At 45.3% G+C, this 15467-nt stretch overlaps 1 protein-coding gene across 2 annotated transcripts; it reads left to right on the forward strand.

Annotated features, from left to right (window-relative positions):
* Positions 1-614: 614 nt before the first annotated feature.
* On the forward strand, positions 615-11380 carry LOC140419178 (uncharacterized). 2 transcript variants are annotated; one of them, XM_072502947.1, is made up of 2 exons: positions 615-1103; positions 4935-11380. In XM_072502947.1, exon 2 carries the CDS (start codon positions 5051-5053, stop codon positions 6002-6004), a length of 954 nt encoding a protein of 317 aa, XP_072359048.1. In that variant the 5' UTR covers positions 615-1103; positions 4935-5050; the 3' UTR covers positions 6005-11380. The 2 variants fall into 2 exon arrangements, with proteins under 2 accessions (XP_072359048.1, XP_072359049.1); XM_072502948.1 differs by lacking the exon at positions 615-1103 and adding an exon at positions 1116-1265.
* Positions 11381-15467: the final 4087 nt, after the last annotated feature.

Here is a 15467-nt window from a genome sequence, read left to right on the forward strand (position 1 = left end):
TCTCCTCAGTGTGGGGGAGACCAAATCGTGTGCAGTGAATACACAATACTGGATAGCAAGAAATACAAGTAAATCACTGTCACCTGGAAAGTGTGTTTGGAATCCTGGAATATGGGAAGGATGGCGATGAACTGGTGGTTGTTGCATCTGTTGTGTCTGCATGGAAAGATTGACAGTGATGTTCAGAATAACACAAGAAATGGGAGCGGGTGGAGACCATATGGCTCATCGAGCCTCTGCATTTCTTGCTGGGTGTAACCTGCTCGTTCAGGCATCATTCTGGTACACTTTCCTGTATCTTCCCCAGACCTTCTAGATCCACTTTATGATATGGATATAATGAGTTCACATCTCACTGTCGTCACTGTTGTCAATCACACCCAGGACAGAACTGTGGTGGAGGGCCCGTACTATTTAGGTGCTGTATTAATTGGTTTCATACATTTGTTACCTTGGCCCAATGTTACTAATGGTAATCAGTTCGCAAAGCATAAGTTGTATGAAAAATATCCATTTCAATGGCGAGTTTATTACCCAACATGCGTTGCAGCTGAGAATGTGCTCCATCCACATTACAGAAGCTTCTCGCACATGCGCAAAGTCCAGCAGTGCCTGGAGCATGCGCCGTTCAGGTTGTCGCTGACGGTGCGAGGAGAGGGAAAGAAACAATCGAGCGACTTTCAGGAATGGAGCCGGTGGGTGGCCGGGGAGCGATAGAAGCTGCGGAGTGAGCCGGGAGGCTTCATAAATACCCCGTGGAGGCTTCAACTCCCGAGGAAAATGTTAACGGTCCCGTCTTAAACAGCACCGAACAGAGTGAGCTGAGCGGTGACAGGCCCGGGTTACCGGCCGCCATCTTTACAGAGGACACGGTGCCGCAGGGCGCATGCGCTGCGAGCCTGGACCGGATACCAACTCTCCCGGATTGACTGACTGGAGTCTCCGGGATTTTATTTTAATCATTTGTGGGAATCACTGGCTGGGCCAACATTTATTGCCCATCCCTAATTTCCCTTGAACTGAGTGGTTTTCTAGACCATCTCGGAGGGCATTTAAAGAGTCAACCACATTGCTGTGGTTTGGAATCGTGTTGGCCAGACCAGGTAAGGATGACATTATTTTTTTCTATTCATTCACGGGATGTGGGTGTCACTGGCTGGGCCAGCATTCACTGCCCATCACTAATTGCCCTTGAACTGAGGGCATCTCAGGGCATTTTAAGGGTCAACCAGCTGACTGTGGATCAGACATGTTGGCCAAACCAGGTAAGGATCGAAGATTTCCTTCACTGAAGGACATGAGTGAACCAGATGTGTCTTTGCAACAATCGACAATTGTTTCATGGTCTTCAGTAGACTTTCAATGAACTTAAATTTTACCTCCTGCGTTGGTGAGATTCATACCTGGGTGTCTGGAAAATCATTGGGAAATCAAAAATATTTTTGAACATTTCTCTTAAGCGGATATGAAAATATTGAAAATGGGATAAATCACTGTCTTTTTTAAAATTAAATTTAGAGTGCCCAATTCATTTTTTCCAATTAAAGGACAATTTAGCGTGTCCAATCCACCTACCCTGCACATCTTTGGGTTGTGGGGGCGAAACCCACACAAACGGGGAGAATGTGCAAACTCTACACGGACAGTGACCCAGAACCGGGATCGAACCTCTGACCTCGGCACCGTGAGACAGCAGTGCTAACCACTGTGAACCGTGCTGCCCTAGTCAAACACTGTCCTGTAAGGTAATGAGCCCTTTTGCTTCCCAATTGGCCGAGGAAGGCAGTGTGTCACAAGGATGGATGTGTTGATCGATTAATGGCTGGAGGATGTGGGCAGGTCATGTGATCAAACCTCCAGGAATACATTTAATCAAAGTTGGCGAGGAGAGAATGTTGTGAATTGACAGTGAGGTTTCTGTAAATTTACAGGATACTGGAAGTGGAGGTGTAACAGACGGGAAACGCAAACCAAACATCACATCGCAATCTGACAGAGTCACTTGATTTATTAGAACCTGAATTTCAGTAGCATCTGGGTGTGGAAGGTGAAAGGTTTGTCTGTTCTGTCTGTGAGGGATGATTTCTGGTCTCGTGTGACTGGAAAAGCCCCGGGATTCACAAACCCTGGTTAGACCAAATCTGGAGAACTGTGTTCAGTTCTGGACAACAAACCTGAGGAAGGAGAGGATGGCCTTGGAGCGAATGTAGCACAGATCTACCTGAGTGATATCTGAACCCCCCAGGGTTAGATTACAAGGCGAGATTAGACAGAAATGTCAGAGTCAGCTGGCAGCACGGTGGTGCAGTGGTTAGCACTGCTGCCTCACAGCGCCGAGGTCCCAGGTTCGATCCCGGCTCTGGGTCATTGTCCATGTGGAGTTTGCACATTCTCCCCGTGTTTGCGGGGTTTCGCCCCCACAACCCAAAGATGTGCAGGTTAGGTGGATTGACCACGCTAAATTGTCCCTTAATTGGAAATAATGAACTGAGTACTCTAAATTTATTTTAAAATATTTAAAATTTTAAAAAGGGCAGAGAAGGGTATTCGGTCCATTGAGTCCATGCTAGCTCTCTGTTCGGAACGGTGGTTAGCACAGTTGCTTCACAGCGCCAGGGACCCCAGTTCTATTCCCGGCTTGGGACACTGTCTGCGGAATCTGCACGTTCTCCCCGTGTCTGCGTGGGTTTCCTCCAGGTGCTGCGGTTTCCTCCCACAAGTCCCGAAAGACGTGCTGTTAGGTGAATTGGACATTCTGAATTCTCGTTCAGTGCACCCGAACAGGCACCGGAGTGTGACGACCTGGGGATTTTCACAGTAATTTCATTGCAGTGTTAATGTAAGCCTACTTGTGACACTAATAAATATTATTATTATCTGGAGCAATCCAGTCAGAGTCATTCTCCTGCTCTGTCTCTGTATCCTCACAGGTTTATTTCTCTCAGGTTTTTATCCAATTTTTAAAAAAATCATTTATTGTGTCTATTTCCAAACACTGTTATAGGCAGCAAGTTTAAGGTCATTGCCACTGGCTGTGTAAAAACATTCTTCCTCATACCTCCTAGACCATTTACATGCAGAGATACGGAGCAACGTAGAAAATAGGAGCAGGAGGAGACCATTTGGCCCTTCGAGCCTGCTCCACCATCCATTGGTCAGAGCTGATTAGGCTCAATAGCCTAATCCCGCTTTCCCCCCCATATCCTTTGATCCCCTTCACTCCAAGTGCTGTATCTAACTACTTCTTGAAAACATGCAATGTTTTGGCCTTAATTAGTTCCTGTGGCGACGAATTCCATAGGCTCACCACTCTCTGGGTGAAGAAATTTCTCATCTCTGTCCTAAATGGTCTACCCCGTATCCTCTAATTATCCCGTGATCCCTATTTCTGGACACACTCACTATCGGGAACATTCTTCCTGAATCTACTCTGTCTCGTCCTGTTTTTTTAACATAAATTTAGAGTGCCCAATTCTTTTTTTTGCAATTAAGGGCAATTTTAGCGTGACCAATCCAACTACCCTGTACATGTTTGGATTTGTGGGGGTGAGACCCACGCAAACACAGGGAGACTGTACAAACTCGACATAGACAGTGACCTGGTGCTGGGATAGAACCCGGGACCTCGGTGACATGAGGCAGCTGTGCTAACCACTGCGACACCATGCCACCCACTTTTTATAGGTTTCTATGAGATTCCCCTCTCATTCTTCTGAACTCCAGCGAATACAATCCTAACCGATTCAACCTAACCTGCACATCTTTGGACTGTGGGAGGAAACCGGAGCACCCAGAGGAAACCCACACAGACACGGGGAGAAAGTGCAAACTCCACACAGTCAGGCTGGGAATTGAACCCGGGCCCCTGGTGCTGTGAGGCAGCAGTGCTAAGCACTATGCCGCCCCCTGTCATGCAACGCTCAAGAGAAAAAACAATCCTTATCCCCATCTGAAATAGGTGACCCCTCACTTTGCAACAGTGACTCCCTTGTTCCAGATTCTCCCTCAATAGGAAACATCCACTCCACATCCACCCTGTCAAGACACCTCAGGATCTTATATTGTTCAATTCAGGTTTTACCCCAAAATTTAAATCTGTGTCTCGACTGCTTGTACGATCAGTGAATGGAAACCGTTTCTTTGCCCACCTGATCGAAACCTGGCATAATCTTGTGTCCCTGAATCAAATCTCCCCTCAACCTCCTTTGCTGGAACCATTCTGGTAAATCTCGTCTGCACCTTCTCCAAGAACCTTCACATTCTTCCTGAAGACTGGTGACTAGAGCATCATAAAGATTCATAGAATAGAATTAGACCCTTAGAATTCTTACAGTGCAGAAGGAGGCCATTCGGTCCATCGAGTCAGCACTGATTCTCTGAAAGGGCACCCTGCCGAGGCCCAGACCCCTACCCTGTCCCTGTAACCCCATAGCCCCACCGAACCTGCATATCCCTGGACACTAAGTGGCAATTTATCAAGGCCAATCCAACTAATTTGCTTTTCTTTCGACTGTGGGAGGAAACCTGAGCACCTGGTGGAAACCGATGCAGACACTGGGAGTGCGCAAACTCCACACAGTCACCAAGGTCGGAATTGAACCCGGGTCCCTGGCGCTGTGAGGCAGTAGTGCCAATCACTGTGCCACCAGAAGCACAGCTTCAGTATCAATATTACTGTTTATGAAGCTCAAAATCGAATTTGCTTTGCCAACTACTCTCTTAATATGTTTTGTAGATATACAAAATCCCTCTTCACCTCTTTCTCTCTCCTCCCAAAGAGGCCAGTTGGGTTTTTATGACAATCCAGCAGTTTTCATGGTCACTTTTTCCCAGTGTCGGCCCCACAAATGACCAGATTCATTCAGCTCAATTTCACAACCTGCCTTTGTGTTTTGTGGGTTCTCTCTCACTCCCTATTTTCTGTTTTAAATCAGTTTCTCAGGGTGTTCAAAGGGGCGGATTCAAAGTCCGGAAACTCAAACCAAGCATCACATCAGGATCAGACACAGTCCTCAATTTATCATATCCTGAATATTAGCGGATTTTGAACATGGAAGGAAAAAGCATTGTTCACAGTGGGGAGAAACTGTACACATGTTGTGTGTGTGGAAAAGGATTCAGTCAATCTTCAGGCCTCACAAGCCACATATGCAGTCACACTGAGGAGAAACCGTGGAAATGTGCGGAATGTGGGAAAGGATTCACTTCCCCATCCAAGCTGGAAATTCATCGACGCAGTCACACTGGAGAGAGGCCATTCACCTGCTCCAAGTGTGGGAAGGGATTTATTCAGTTCACGGCCCTGCGGAGTCACCAGCGAATTCACACTGGGGAGAGTCCATTCACCTGCTCCAAGTGTGGGAAGGGATTCGTTCAGTCATCGGCCCTGCGGAAACACCAGCAAGTTCACACTGATGAGAGACCGTTTCAATGTCCAGACTGTGGGAAGTGCTATAAAAGTTCTGGGGAACTGATGTACCATCAACGTGTTCACACTGACGAGAGACCGTTTAGGTGCTCTCACTGCGGGACTGGGTTTAGACGATCATCTCAGCTCACTGCACATCAGCGAATTCACACTGGGAAGAGTCTATTCACCTGCACCAAGTGTGGGAAGGGATTCACTCAGTCATCCCACCTGCTGAGTCACCAGCGAGTTCACACTGATGAGAGACCGTTCCAATGTCCAGACTGCGGGAAGTGCTATAAAAGTTCAGGGGAACTGATGTTCCATCAACGTGTTCACACTGACGAGAAACCGTTTAGGTGCTCTCACTGCGGGACTGGGTTCAGACGATCATCTCAGCTCACTGTACATCAGAGAACTCACACTGGGGAGAGACCATTCACCTGCTCCATGTGTGGGAAGGGATTCACTCAGTCATCTGACTTGCAGAAGCACCAGCGAATTCACACTGGGGAGAGGCCATTCACCTGCTCCGAGTGTGGGAAGGGATTCACCACTTCATCCGCCCTGCTGAGACACCAACGGGGCCACAAGTAACCACAGTGATTGGGTTTTGCTGTTACTCACATTCAGGACTGAACCATGTTCATTTGGGTCTCTTTCTGCCGATAACAAACTCCATCCCATTTACAGGGGTAATATTCTGGCTAAAAGTCAAATAAATTCGATTTGTGTTAAATACGCAGAGTGCTGAAACTTTTTCATATCTCTGACACAAGTTAATTCCTTTTGAAGTAATCTCGCTCTCCCCTGTCTTTTCCATCCTCACCTCCAACAAGAAGTGTGAGGAGCTTGTGGAGCTTCTTTGTGACTGAGATTGAGTAAATCCGATCAGCTGCCTGAGCTGCTTCCCTCCCTTCCATGAACCCACCAGACCAAACTAAATTTCATTCTTTCCCGAGCCCTGAACCCACATCTTTCTCTAGTTTCTCTCCCATCTCCCCTCATGCCCTCTCAGAGCTCATCTTGTTCATGAGATCCAACTCCTGCTCCAGCGACCCTATTCCCACGAAGCTAACTAGTGGGAATAGCCAACTACCCTGTGTCCCCAATAAAAAACATTTATAAAGAAAACTACCCTGTGTCCCTGGATATTGTCAACATTTCTCTCCCTTCAGGTACTGTCCCTCTGTCCTTCAAATCTTCCATCATCACCCCCTCCTCAATAAAACAAACCCTTGACCCTGCCATCCTTACAAATAACTGCCCCATCTTCAACCGCCCTCTCTTCTCCAAACTCTTTGAACATGTTGCCACCTCCCAAATCCTTGCCAATTTTTCCCAGAACTTCCATGTTGGAATCCCTTCAATCAGGTCTCTGCCCTGTCACAGTGAAATACAAGAGACAAACAGAATCTTACCCGGAGAGAAGACAGACAATCCGGGAGCTTGGATGCAAGTACGGCACGGTAGCACAGTGGTTAGCACTGCTGATTCACAGCACCAGGGACCCGGGCTCGATTCCTGGCTTGGATCACTGTCTGTGCGGAGTCTGGAAGTTCTCCCGTGTCTGCGTGGGTTTCTTCCGGGTGCTCCGCTTTCCTCCCACACTCCAAAGATGTGCAGGTTAGGTGGATTGGCCAGGATAAATTGCCCTTCGTGTCCAAAAAGGTTAGTTGGGGATAGGGTGGAGGTGTGGTCTTAAGTAGGATGCGCTTTCCAAGGGCTGGCACAGACTTGATGGGCCGAATGGCCTCCTCCTGCACTGTAGATTCTCTGATTCTAGGAGGTGAGATTGTCCTTTCTGAGCTCCAGCCAGGTGATGTTAAACACTCAGGCGGGAAAGACAAAAATCTACAACGTGTTTAAAACAGCTGATTTTTTTCACCACTATCTGGAATGTTAAACTTCGAGGTTATTATCATCAGAAACAAACTCCAACTATCAGAGTAAAAACCTCAAAGTTCTGGTACAGATGGAGGCCATTTGCCCCGTTGTGTGTGTGCTGGCTGGGAGCTATTCAGCTTAATCCCATTTCACAGATCTCAGTCGATTGTCCTGCATGTCCCAGTCCTTCAATTGGATATCCAAGACATTTATTTTAAAGTGATCGGGATTTCTGCTTCTATGACCCTATCAGACAGCGAGTTCTAGACCCCCACCACTGAAATGATGACCTCCTAGAAGTCATAGCCAAAAGAAGTATCCATTCTAAAGTGTAAGGTCCGTATTCAAGACAACACTATAGAAGCACAAGGAAACGCCCTTGCAGACCGAGTAGCAAAGGAAGCTGCCTCCCAGTAGGATTCTTCAGCAGAACCAAGACACATCTACAAATTGGGAGTGACCAATTTATTACAAGATCTACGTGAAATGCAACATGACTCTACACAAGAAGAGAAATAGTCATGGTTAGACTCAGGTATCCAGTTGTATGATGATGATATTTGGAGACAAGTTCAGACTGATAAATCATTTGCACCACTGGCACTGATGCCATTTCTGGCCCAACAGACCCATCCATGGGGACATTTAGCCCAAGGACAGATGGTGGCTCAATTCCAGAAAAGTTGGTGTGGCAAAGGATTCAAAACACCTGCACAATTGGTATCAAACCGCTGTGTAACCTGTCAAAAGAACTTGGGACCTATAACATCAATGCCTCAGCTAAAAGCTCCTGCCCCTGCAGGATCATTCCAGAACATGCAGGTCGATTACATCACCCTTCCTACATGTCAAAGATACACTAATGTCCTTGTAATAGTGGATAAGTTCTCTAGATGGGGAGAGGCTGCTCCAGCCAGGAGGGCTACAGCCACCCATACAGCCAAAGTCCTATGCAAAGGCTATATTCCCAGATGGGGAGTACCAGCTAGATTGACTCAGACAATGGAACCCACTTTACAGGTGCTGTTTGCCAGGAGGTGTGCAGGTTACTGAACATCGATTGGAATCTACACTGCCCTTATCATCCAGAATCATCAGGACAAGTGGAACGCATGAACCAGACTTTAAAAGAACGTTTGTCCAAACACAACCAAGAAGGCAGGAGTTGGATTCAAGCCTTGGCACTCGTTTTGTGCAGTATCAGAGCAACCCCAAACAGAACCACAGGCCTAATCATCACTGGCAGACCCATGTCCCTGCCAGGAACTATTGACTTAAGAAAGGCAGACTCTCATCTGATGAGTGATGCTTTACTTAGTTATTGTCAAAATTTAACAAATGCTGTCAGGTGTCGCCGGCGTGGGGCAATCCTCCTGAGGGGGCCATGACTTGGTGCCCGGCGAATCCGTTTACGTGAAAAAAATTCAGCGCGAACAGTTAGGAGCCAAGGAGGGAAGCCACCGACCAGATATTACTCACAACCCAGTCAGCCGTGAAACTCCAAGGAAATAAATCATGGTTTCATGTGTCACATGTGAAGCGCGCGTACCAAAATCAGAATCTGTAAACATATTTGCCATAATTTTGATTTTCAGTTACATGTTTGGCCCAGCAGACCTTACCCAGGAGTTCAATGTTAACACGTTCCTTTACATGTCCTGTACCTATGCCAGAGACTTTAACATCTCTAAATGCTGGGTGTGTTCTTCTACCCCTACCAATTCCCAAGCAGGTATCCCAAGACAGCCTGTTCCTTTTACTTTATCCCAAATGGCAGAATGGTACATTTTCCAAAATCGCGACTATACCCTTCCCCAATGTGGAGACACCTGAACCAAAGAAATGATAAACGATGAGGTTAAGAGATGGCGATCTGCAGGCCGCCCATTAAACATTTTCAAGCGATGGTATCAACATGTCTATGATCGGTAACAGAAACCAGCCCAAGTAACCTTCCCAACTGGTCATAATCACACTGGGACCATATGTTTAATCGGCTATAATCATAGAGCATGGAATGCGGGATACAGTAAATGAATATTATTTGGATGTGAGTGCCAGTACACAGCGCAGTCATGACACAAGAAAGGTAGTGGTCAATGGACATGAAGGGAATCCCATCGACTTTAAAGGGCTACCTAATCACACCGATGGGACAACTTTACAGAACGTTGGTCCCCACAACCGGTTGCCCAATATTCTACCTATAATGGCACCTGTTCCATCTGCGGTAATACTGCATACCCTTGGCTCCCGGTGAGCTGGAGAGGAGTGTGTTATTTATGATTCATTGTCCCCCTCATCCATCATTCCCTTTCCCTAGCCGATGCTATAAACGCAGACTCAAAACATGGACCTCTCATCCCACAGTTTGAGAAATATCAACCTACCACTATCATCACGAGGTCTAAATGCGAGATCACAGGGACTGAGAAATTCTTTTCTTCTCTCATCCCTGCCTATGGCGTCGTCGTATTGACCGGAGAATACATTAAATTGGCCGTAGACTTAGAGAAAATAGCCAATGACACTGCCCGAGCTGGAAGTAGCATTTCAGCCGAGGTGCTCGCCATTCGAACTGTGGCTTTACAGAATCGGATGGCACTTGACTATTTGCTAGCTGAAAAAGGTGGAACCTGTGCCCTGATTGGTGCAGAGTGTTGCGCCTACATCCCAGTAATTCAGAAGAAATCAAAAGCTTGTCAGCACATATGCAAGAAGAAGTTAGGAAACTTTACCAACCCTCTGACACCACTCTTTGGGGATGGTTCTCTGGATGGGTGGGTGGCACAGGAATTTCCATCATTCAGGGATTTCTCTGATTTTTCATATTTGTGCTTGTCATTTACGTAGTGATCTTGCCGATCAGATGCATTAGCCAATGTATGGCTACCCATAATGCCCCAACAATCAAAGTGGTTCATAGTGGTCCAACTGCACTACCAGCCCATGACATTGAACAAGGCTCCTACTATTGAACTTTTATGACTGCATTATTGCATTATTACCCAAATATTACTCCATTCATATAATCAATTTCCATTATTACTGAATTGTACTGTATAATTATTTTTTTGAATAAAATGCTTCCAGAATGCTTGTATCGCTTGCAAAGCTTTGCCCGCTCCAGTGTTGAAGGCTGTTCACAAACAAGTGAACGATTACAGACAATGTGAATGCGTTCCTCCCCGCGCTTACTTATATCTTGTCACATTTCTTCCTCAATTTCTATTCATTATTTTGATTCATCTTATTAATCTTTAGAAGAATCAAAAGGGAGGACTGATAGAAATTGGCTTTTCTAGTTAGCTATAGATGATAAAGGTAAAAGGTTTAAATGAGAACACATTAAGCATAAATTGAGTGCAACAAAGCTGGAAACCCATTAAGGGTTAATCCAGAACATCCACTTTAGTTTTCTTTCATTCAACCTAGATTTTAACATTTGCAAATTGTTGAGCCAAACAAGGTCAGTGACGCCAAATAGCTAAAAGACCCCATTGTATGCTGCTGCTTTTCCAGCACAGGCAGTCCCGTTTCCATGGTAATAGACAGTCAAAGGTCATAATGCCCTGAAGGCTGTGTTTTTTCCAAGTAATGTTGAGATGCAGGTGTCGATAATTTGGAAAATTGGCAAGTGATTGAATGGAAAAATTACACCAACATATTCAAAAACCTATATCTCTTAAATTGATGGACAGACACTTTGGCTGAATTGAGAAAATTCGAAATAGTTAAAGCCAATCAGCAGTAAAAAGAAGGCCAGACTTTGAGATAACAATTCTCTTAAGAATCACTTACCGGAATGGAAAAGTGCTTCTGTTGCTCTGTTCTGTTTCTCTTCTTGCTCACTCCATCTATATTTCTGAAACCTTTGCTGCTCGCTTTGCTAATCGCAATTACCCAGTTATTTTATCTGGTGTATTATGATTTGAATGAAAACTCAACTTCTGTATTCGCTAAAGACAATTAATCTGACTAACTTGCTGCAGGGCTAGTTGTTGATTCTTTCTAAATTTTGTATTAAAAACAAGTTTCCCAGTGGCACAGCTGACAAATAAAAGTTCAACTGGACTTTGCCAAAAAGCACAGACTTGACATCTGTTATTTGGGAACTGAGAAGGGATAACGCATATCCAGGGTTCCGAATAGACATAGAGATCCATTAACCCCCTTCCACTCCCAATCCTCTGCTAATTATTTTAAATCGAAACCCCTTGGTTATTGATCTATTCATGAAATAGATCCTTCTTATCCATTCTATCCAGGCCCCTCATAATGTTAAACACCTCAGTTAATCTCTCCTCAGTGTTCTCTGTTCCACAGAAAACCACCTCGGCCCCTCCAATCTTTCCTCATTGTTAAAATTCTCCATTTGTGTCAACATCCTCGTCAATCTCCATCCTCGCTGTATGAATACATCCTTCCTGTAATGTGGTGACCAGAACTGTACTCAGTAATGCAGCTGTGGTTTAACTAGTGTTTTGGACAGCTCCAGTATAACCTCCCTGATCTTATAATAAAAAGAGAAAATGCTGGAAATACTCAGCAGCTCTGGCAGCACCTGTGGAGAGAGGGGTTTCAGGTCTTTCCTCCAGTCGACATTGCTGGGAATATTCCCTGCTGTAGTACTCTATGTCCCCGTGAATAACAAAGTATCCTCTCTGCATTTACAATCACCATATCTACCTCTCCTGTCACCTTCAGGGATCCTTGGACATGCACTCTTACGCCTCTCTGTCCCTCTACACCTATCATACCATTCATATTCTTTCCCTTTGCCGTGTTGTCCTCCCCAAATGTATTTATTACCCCGTGCTTCTCTGAATTGACCTCAGTTTGCTACTTTTCTGGCCCGCTGATCAGTCTATTGATGTCTTCCTGCAGTCATTACAGCCTTGGTTCAAACATGCACAAAAGCGCTGAATGCCTGAGGTGAGGTGAGAGTGTCTACCCTTGACATCAAGGCAGCACTTGACCAAGTATGGCATCAAGGAGCCCTAGCTAATCTGGAGTCAATGGGAATCAGGGTGAAAACTCTATGCTCGGAGTCGTACCTGGCACAAAGAAAGATGGTTGTGCTGGTTGGAAGTCAACCATTTCAGCCCCAGGACATCACTGCAGGGGTTCCTCAGGGTAGTATCCCCGGCCCAACCATCTTCAGCTGCTTCATCAATGACCTGCATTCATCATAAGGTCAAAAGTGGGGATGTTTGCGGATGACTGCACAATGTCAACCACCGTTTGCGATTTCTTTGATAATGAAGCAGTCCTTGTCCAAATGCAGCAAGACCTGGACAATATCCAGGCTTGGGCTGATAAGTTGCAAGTTACATTCGTGCCACACAAGTGTCAGGCAATAACCATCTCCTCCTAGAGAGGATCTAACCATCGCCCCTTGACATTCAATGACATTACCATCGCTGAATACCCCACAATCAACATCCTGGGGGGTGCCATTGATCAAAAACTGAATTGGACGAACCACATTAATACTGCGGCTACCAGGGCAGGTCAAAGATGAGGAATCCTACGAAGGGTAACTCATCTCCTGACCCCCCTCCCCCCCCCTCCCCAAGCCTGTCCACCATCTGCAATGCACGAGTCAGGAGTGTAATGGAATATTCTCCACTTGCCTGGATGAGTGCAGCTCCAACAACACTCAAGAAGCTCAACAGCATCCAGGAGAAAGCCTGCTTGATTGCTCCTCCTCCACAAACATTCAAACCATCCATCACCGACGAACAGTGGCAGCCGTGTGTACCATCTACAAGATGCACTGCAGTAACTCGCCAATGTTCTTTAGTCAGCACCTTGCAAACCCATGACCACTACCATCTAGATGGCCAAGAGCAGCAGATCATGGGAACCCCATCACCTGGAGGCTCCCCTCCAAGTCACTCACCACCCTGACTGGCAAATATGTCATTGTTTCTTCCTGTCGCTGGGAGAACATCCTGGAACTCACTCCCTAACAGCACAGTGGGTGGACTGAATGACTGCAGCGGTTCAAGAAGAAAACTCCCCACCACGTTCTGAAGGGCATCGAGGGATGGGCAATAAATGCTGGCCTAACCAGTGAAACCCACATTCCATAAATGAATAATAAAAGTCTGCAGCTTTCTTTCTCACTGTCAAAAAGAGGACCGTAAATGACTTAATGCTGTCCCCATGTTAAAGTCTAAAGCATTGATATAGAACTCAAGAAGCATGGATTCATGACCTGAGAAATCTAGAATCCCACTGGAAATACTCCACCAATCACAAACATACCCCTCGACCACTGCCCTTTGCTTCTTGCTGCTCCAGTTGATGTCACTTCCTGCACTTGTGATTGTTCTGGACATGAGAAGTATCCTGGTTTTCCCATGTGGAGCAGGACTGGAATCCCTGGCCAGGTCTTTAGTTATTTGATTAGTTGACTTAAGCAAAATAAATTTAAGATTAAAATAAATAAAGATTCATCAGCTTCTCACCAATCAGTTTCTTCCATTGAGCTGAAGTCGAGAATTTTATCGAGAATTTTATCGCGAATTAACTGAAATGTTTTTGATAATTGTTTTATTTAAATAAATTTAAAATACCCAATTCTTTTTTTTCCAATTAATGGACAATTTAGCATGCCCAATTCACCTACCCTGCACATCTTTAGGTTGTGGGGGTAAGACACACGCAGACACAGGGAGAATGTGCAAACTCCACATGGACAGCGATCCGGGGCCGAAACCAGGTCCTCAGCGCCGTCAGGCAGCAGTGCTAACCAGTATGCCATTGCACTATCCGTTTTTGTTAATTGTTAATATCTAAACCTCTCAAATGATTAATTGACTGAGAAATTCAGACATCTTTACTCTTACAATGTCAACTTCATCTTTATCCCTTGGATTTGATTAATGGACAACGATTCTATGAATGATGATCAGATTGATTTCAGTTTTGGGCTGATTAATGAATTGTCTCACTTTACAATTGATGAATCCAGTGACCAGGATGTGCTCTCCACAGGACTGGGATGCCCTGTCATTGCCTTTATTTATTTCATTATTAACTGACTGAAGCAACAATAAGCTGGAGGTTAAAATAAATAAAGATTCATCAGCCACTCACCAATCAGCTTGTTCCATTTGCCTGAAGTCACGTTATTTTTATCAGGAATTAACTGAAATGATTTTCTTCATTCTTGTTACCGAAACAGCTCGGATTTTAACTTCCTGAAGAATTCAGACTTTTTCACTGTTACAATCGCTTGTCATTCAGCTTCAACTTTATCCCCAAGATTTGATCAACAGAACACTGACTGCAATTATATAAATGATCAAATTGACTTCAGGTTTATACTAATTAATGAATCATGACTTATAGTTCATTAATACAGTGACCAGAACGCTTCTCGCATAATCTCCTTGCTCTTATATTCCAGGCCTCATCCAAGAAAGGATTCTTGGCTGCCTGATCGATCTGTCCAGCTACCTGTGGATAGGGACTTCAATGCCTCTCTGTTGCTCTACGTTCACAGTATCATTCTATTTATAGTTCATTTCCTTGTCTTGTTTTCCCTCTAAAATTCATTATCTCTCACTGTTTGTAGCACAGCGGTTAACACTGTTCACAGCGTCAGGGTCCCAGGTTTGATTCCCAGGTTTGGTCACTGGTCTGTGCGGAGTCTGCACATTCTCTCCATGGCTGCCTGGGTTTCCTCCGCGTGCTACGGTTTCCTCCCACAATTCCTGAAAGACATGCTTTTTAGGTGAATTGAACATTCTGAACTCTCTGTGTACCTGAACAGGCGCCGGAATGTGGCAACTAAGGGATTTTCACAGTCACCTCATTGCAGTGTTAATGTAAGCCTACTTATGACAACAATAAAGATTATTATTAAATTGAATTCCGGGGTGGCAGGGTGGTGCAGTGGTTAGCACTGCTGTCTCATGGCGCTGAGGTCCCAGGTTTGATGCTAGCCCTGGGTCACTGTCCATGTGGAGTTTGCACATTCTCCCCACGTCTGCGTGGGTCTCACCCCAAGTTAAAAGATGTGCAGGGTAGGTGGATTGGCCACGCTAAATTGCCGCTTAATTGGAAAAAAATTGGATGCTCTAAAAAAAAATTTTAAAGATTGAATTCCATTTGTAATGGTTCTGCCCATGTGACCAGTCCATTGATATCTTCCTGCTGT

Source organism: Scyliorhinus torazame, chromosome 5, assembly GCF_047496885.1.
Source record: "Scyliorhinus torazame isolate Kashiwa2021f chromosome 5, sScyTor2.1, whole genome shotgun sequence".
Lineage (NCBI taxonomy): Eukaryota > Metazoa > Chordata > Chondrichthyes > Carcharhiniformes > Scyliorhinidae > Scyliorhinus > Scyliorhinus torazame.

Coding starts and splice junctions, on each gene's coding strand:
- LOC140419178 (XM_072502947.1), top strand. CDS start 5,051: ATGGAAGGAAAAAGCATTGTTCACAGTGGGGAGAAACTGTACACATGT.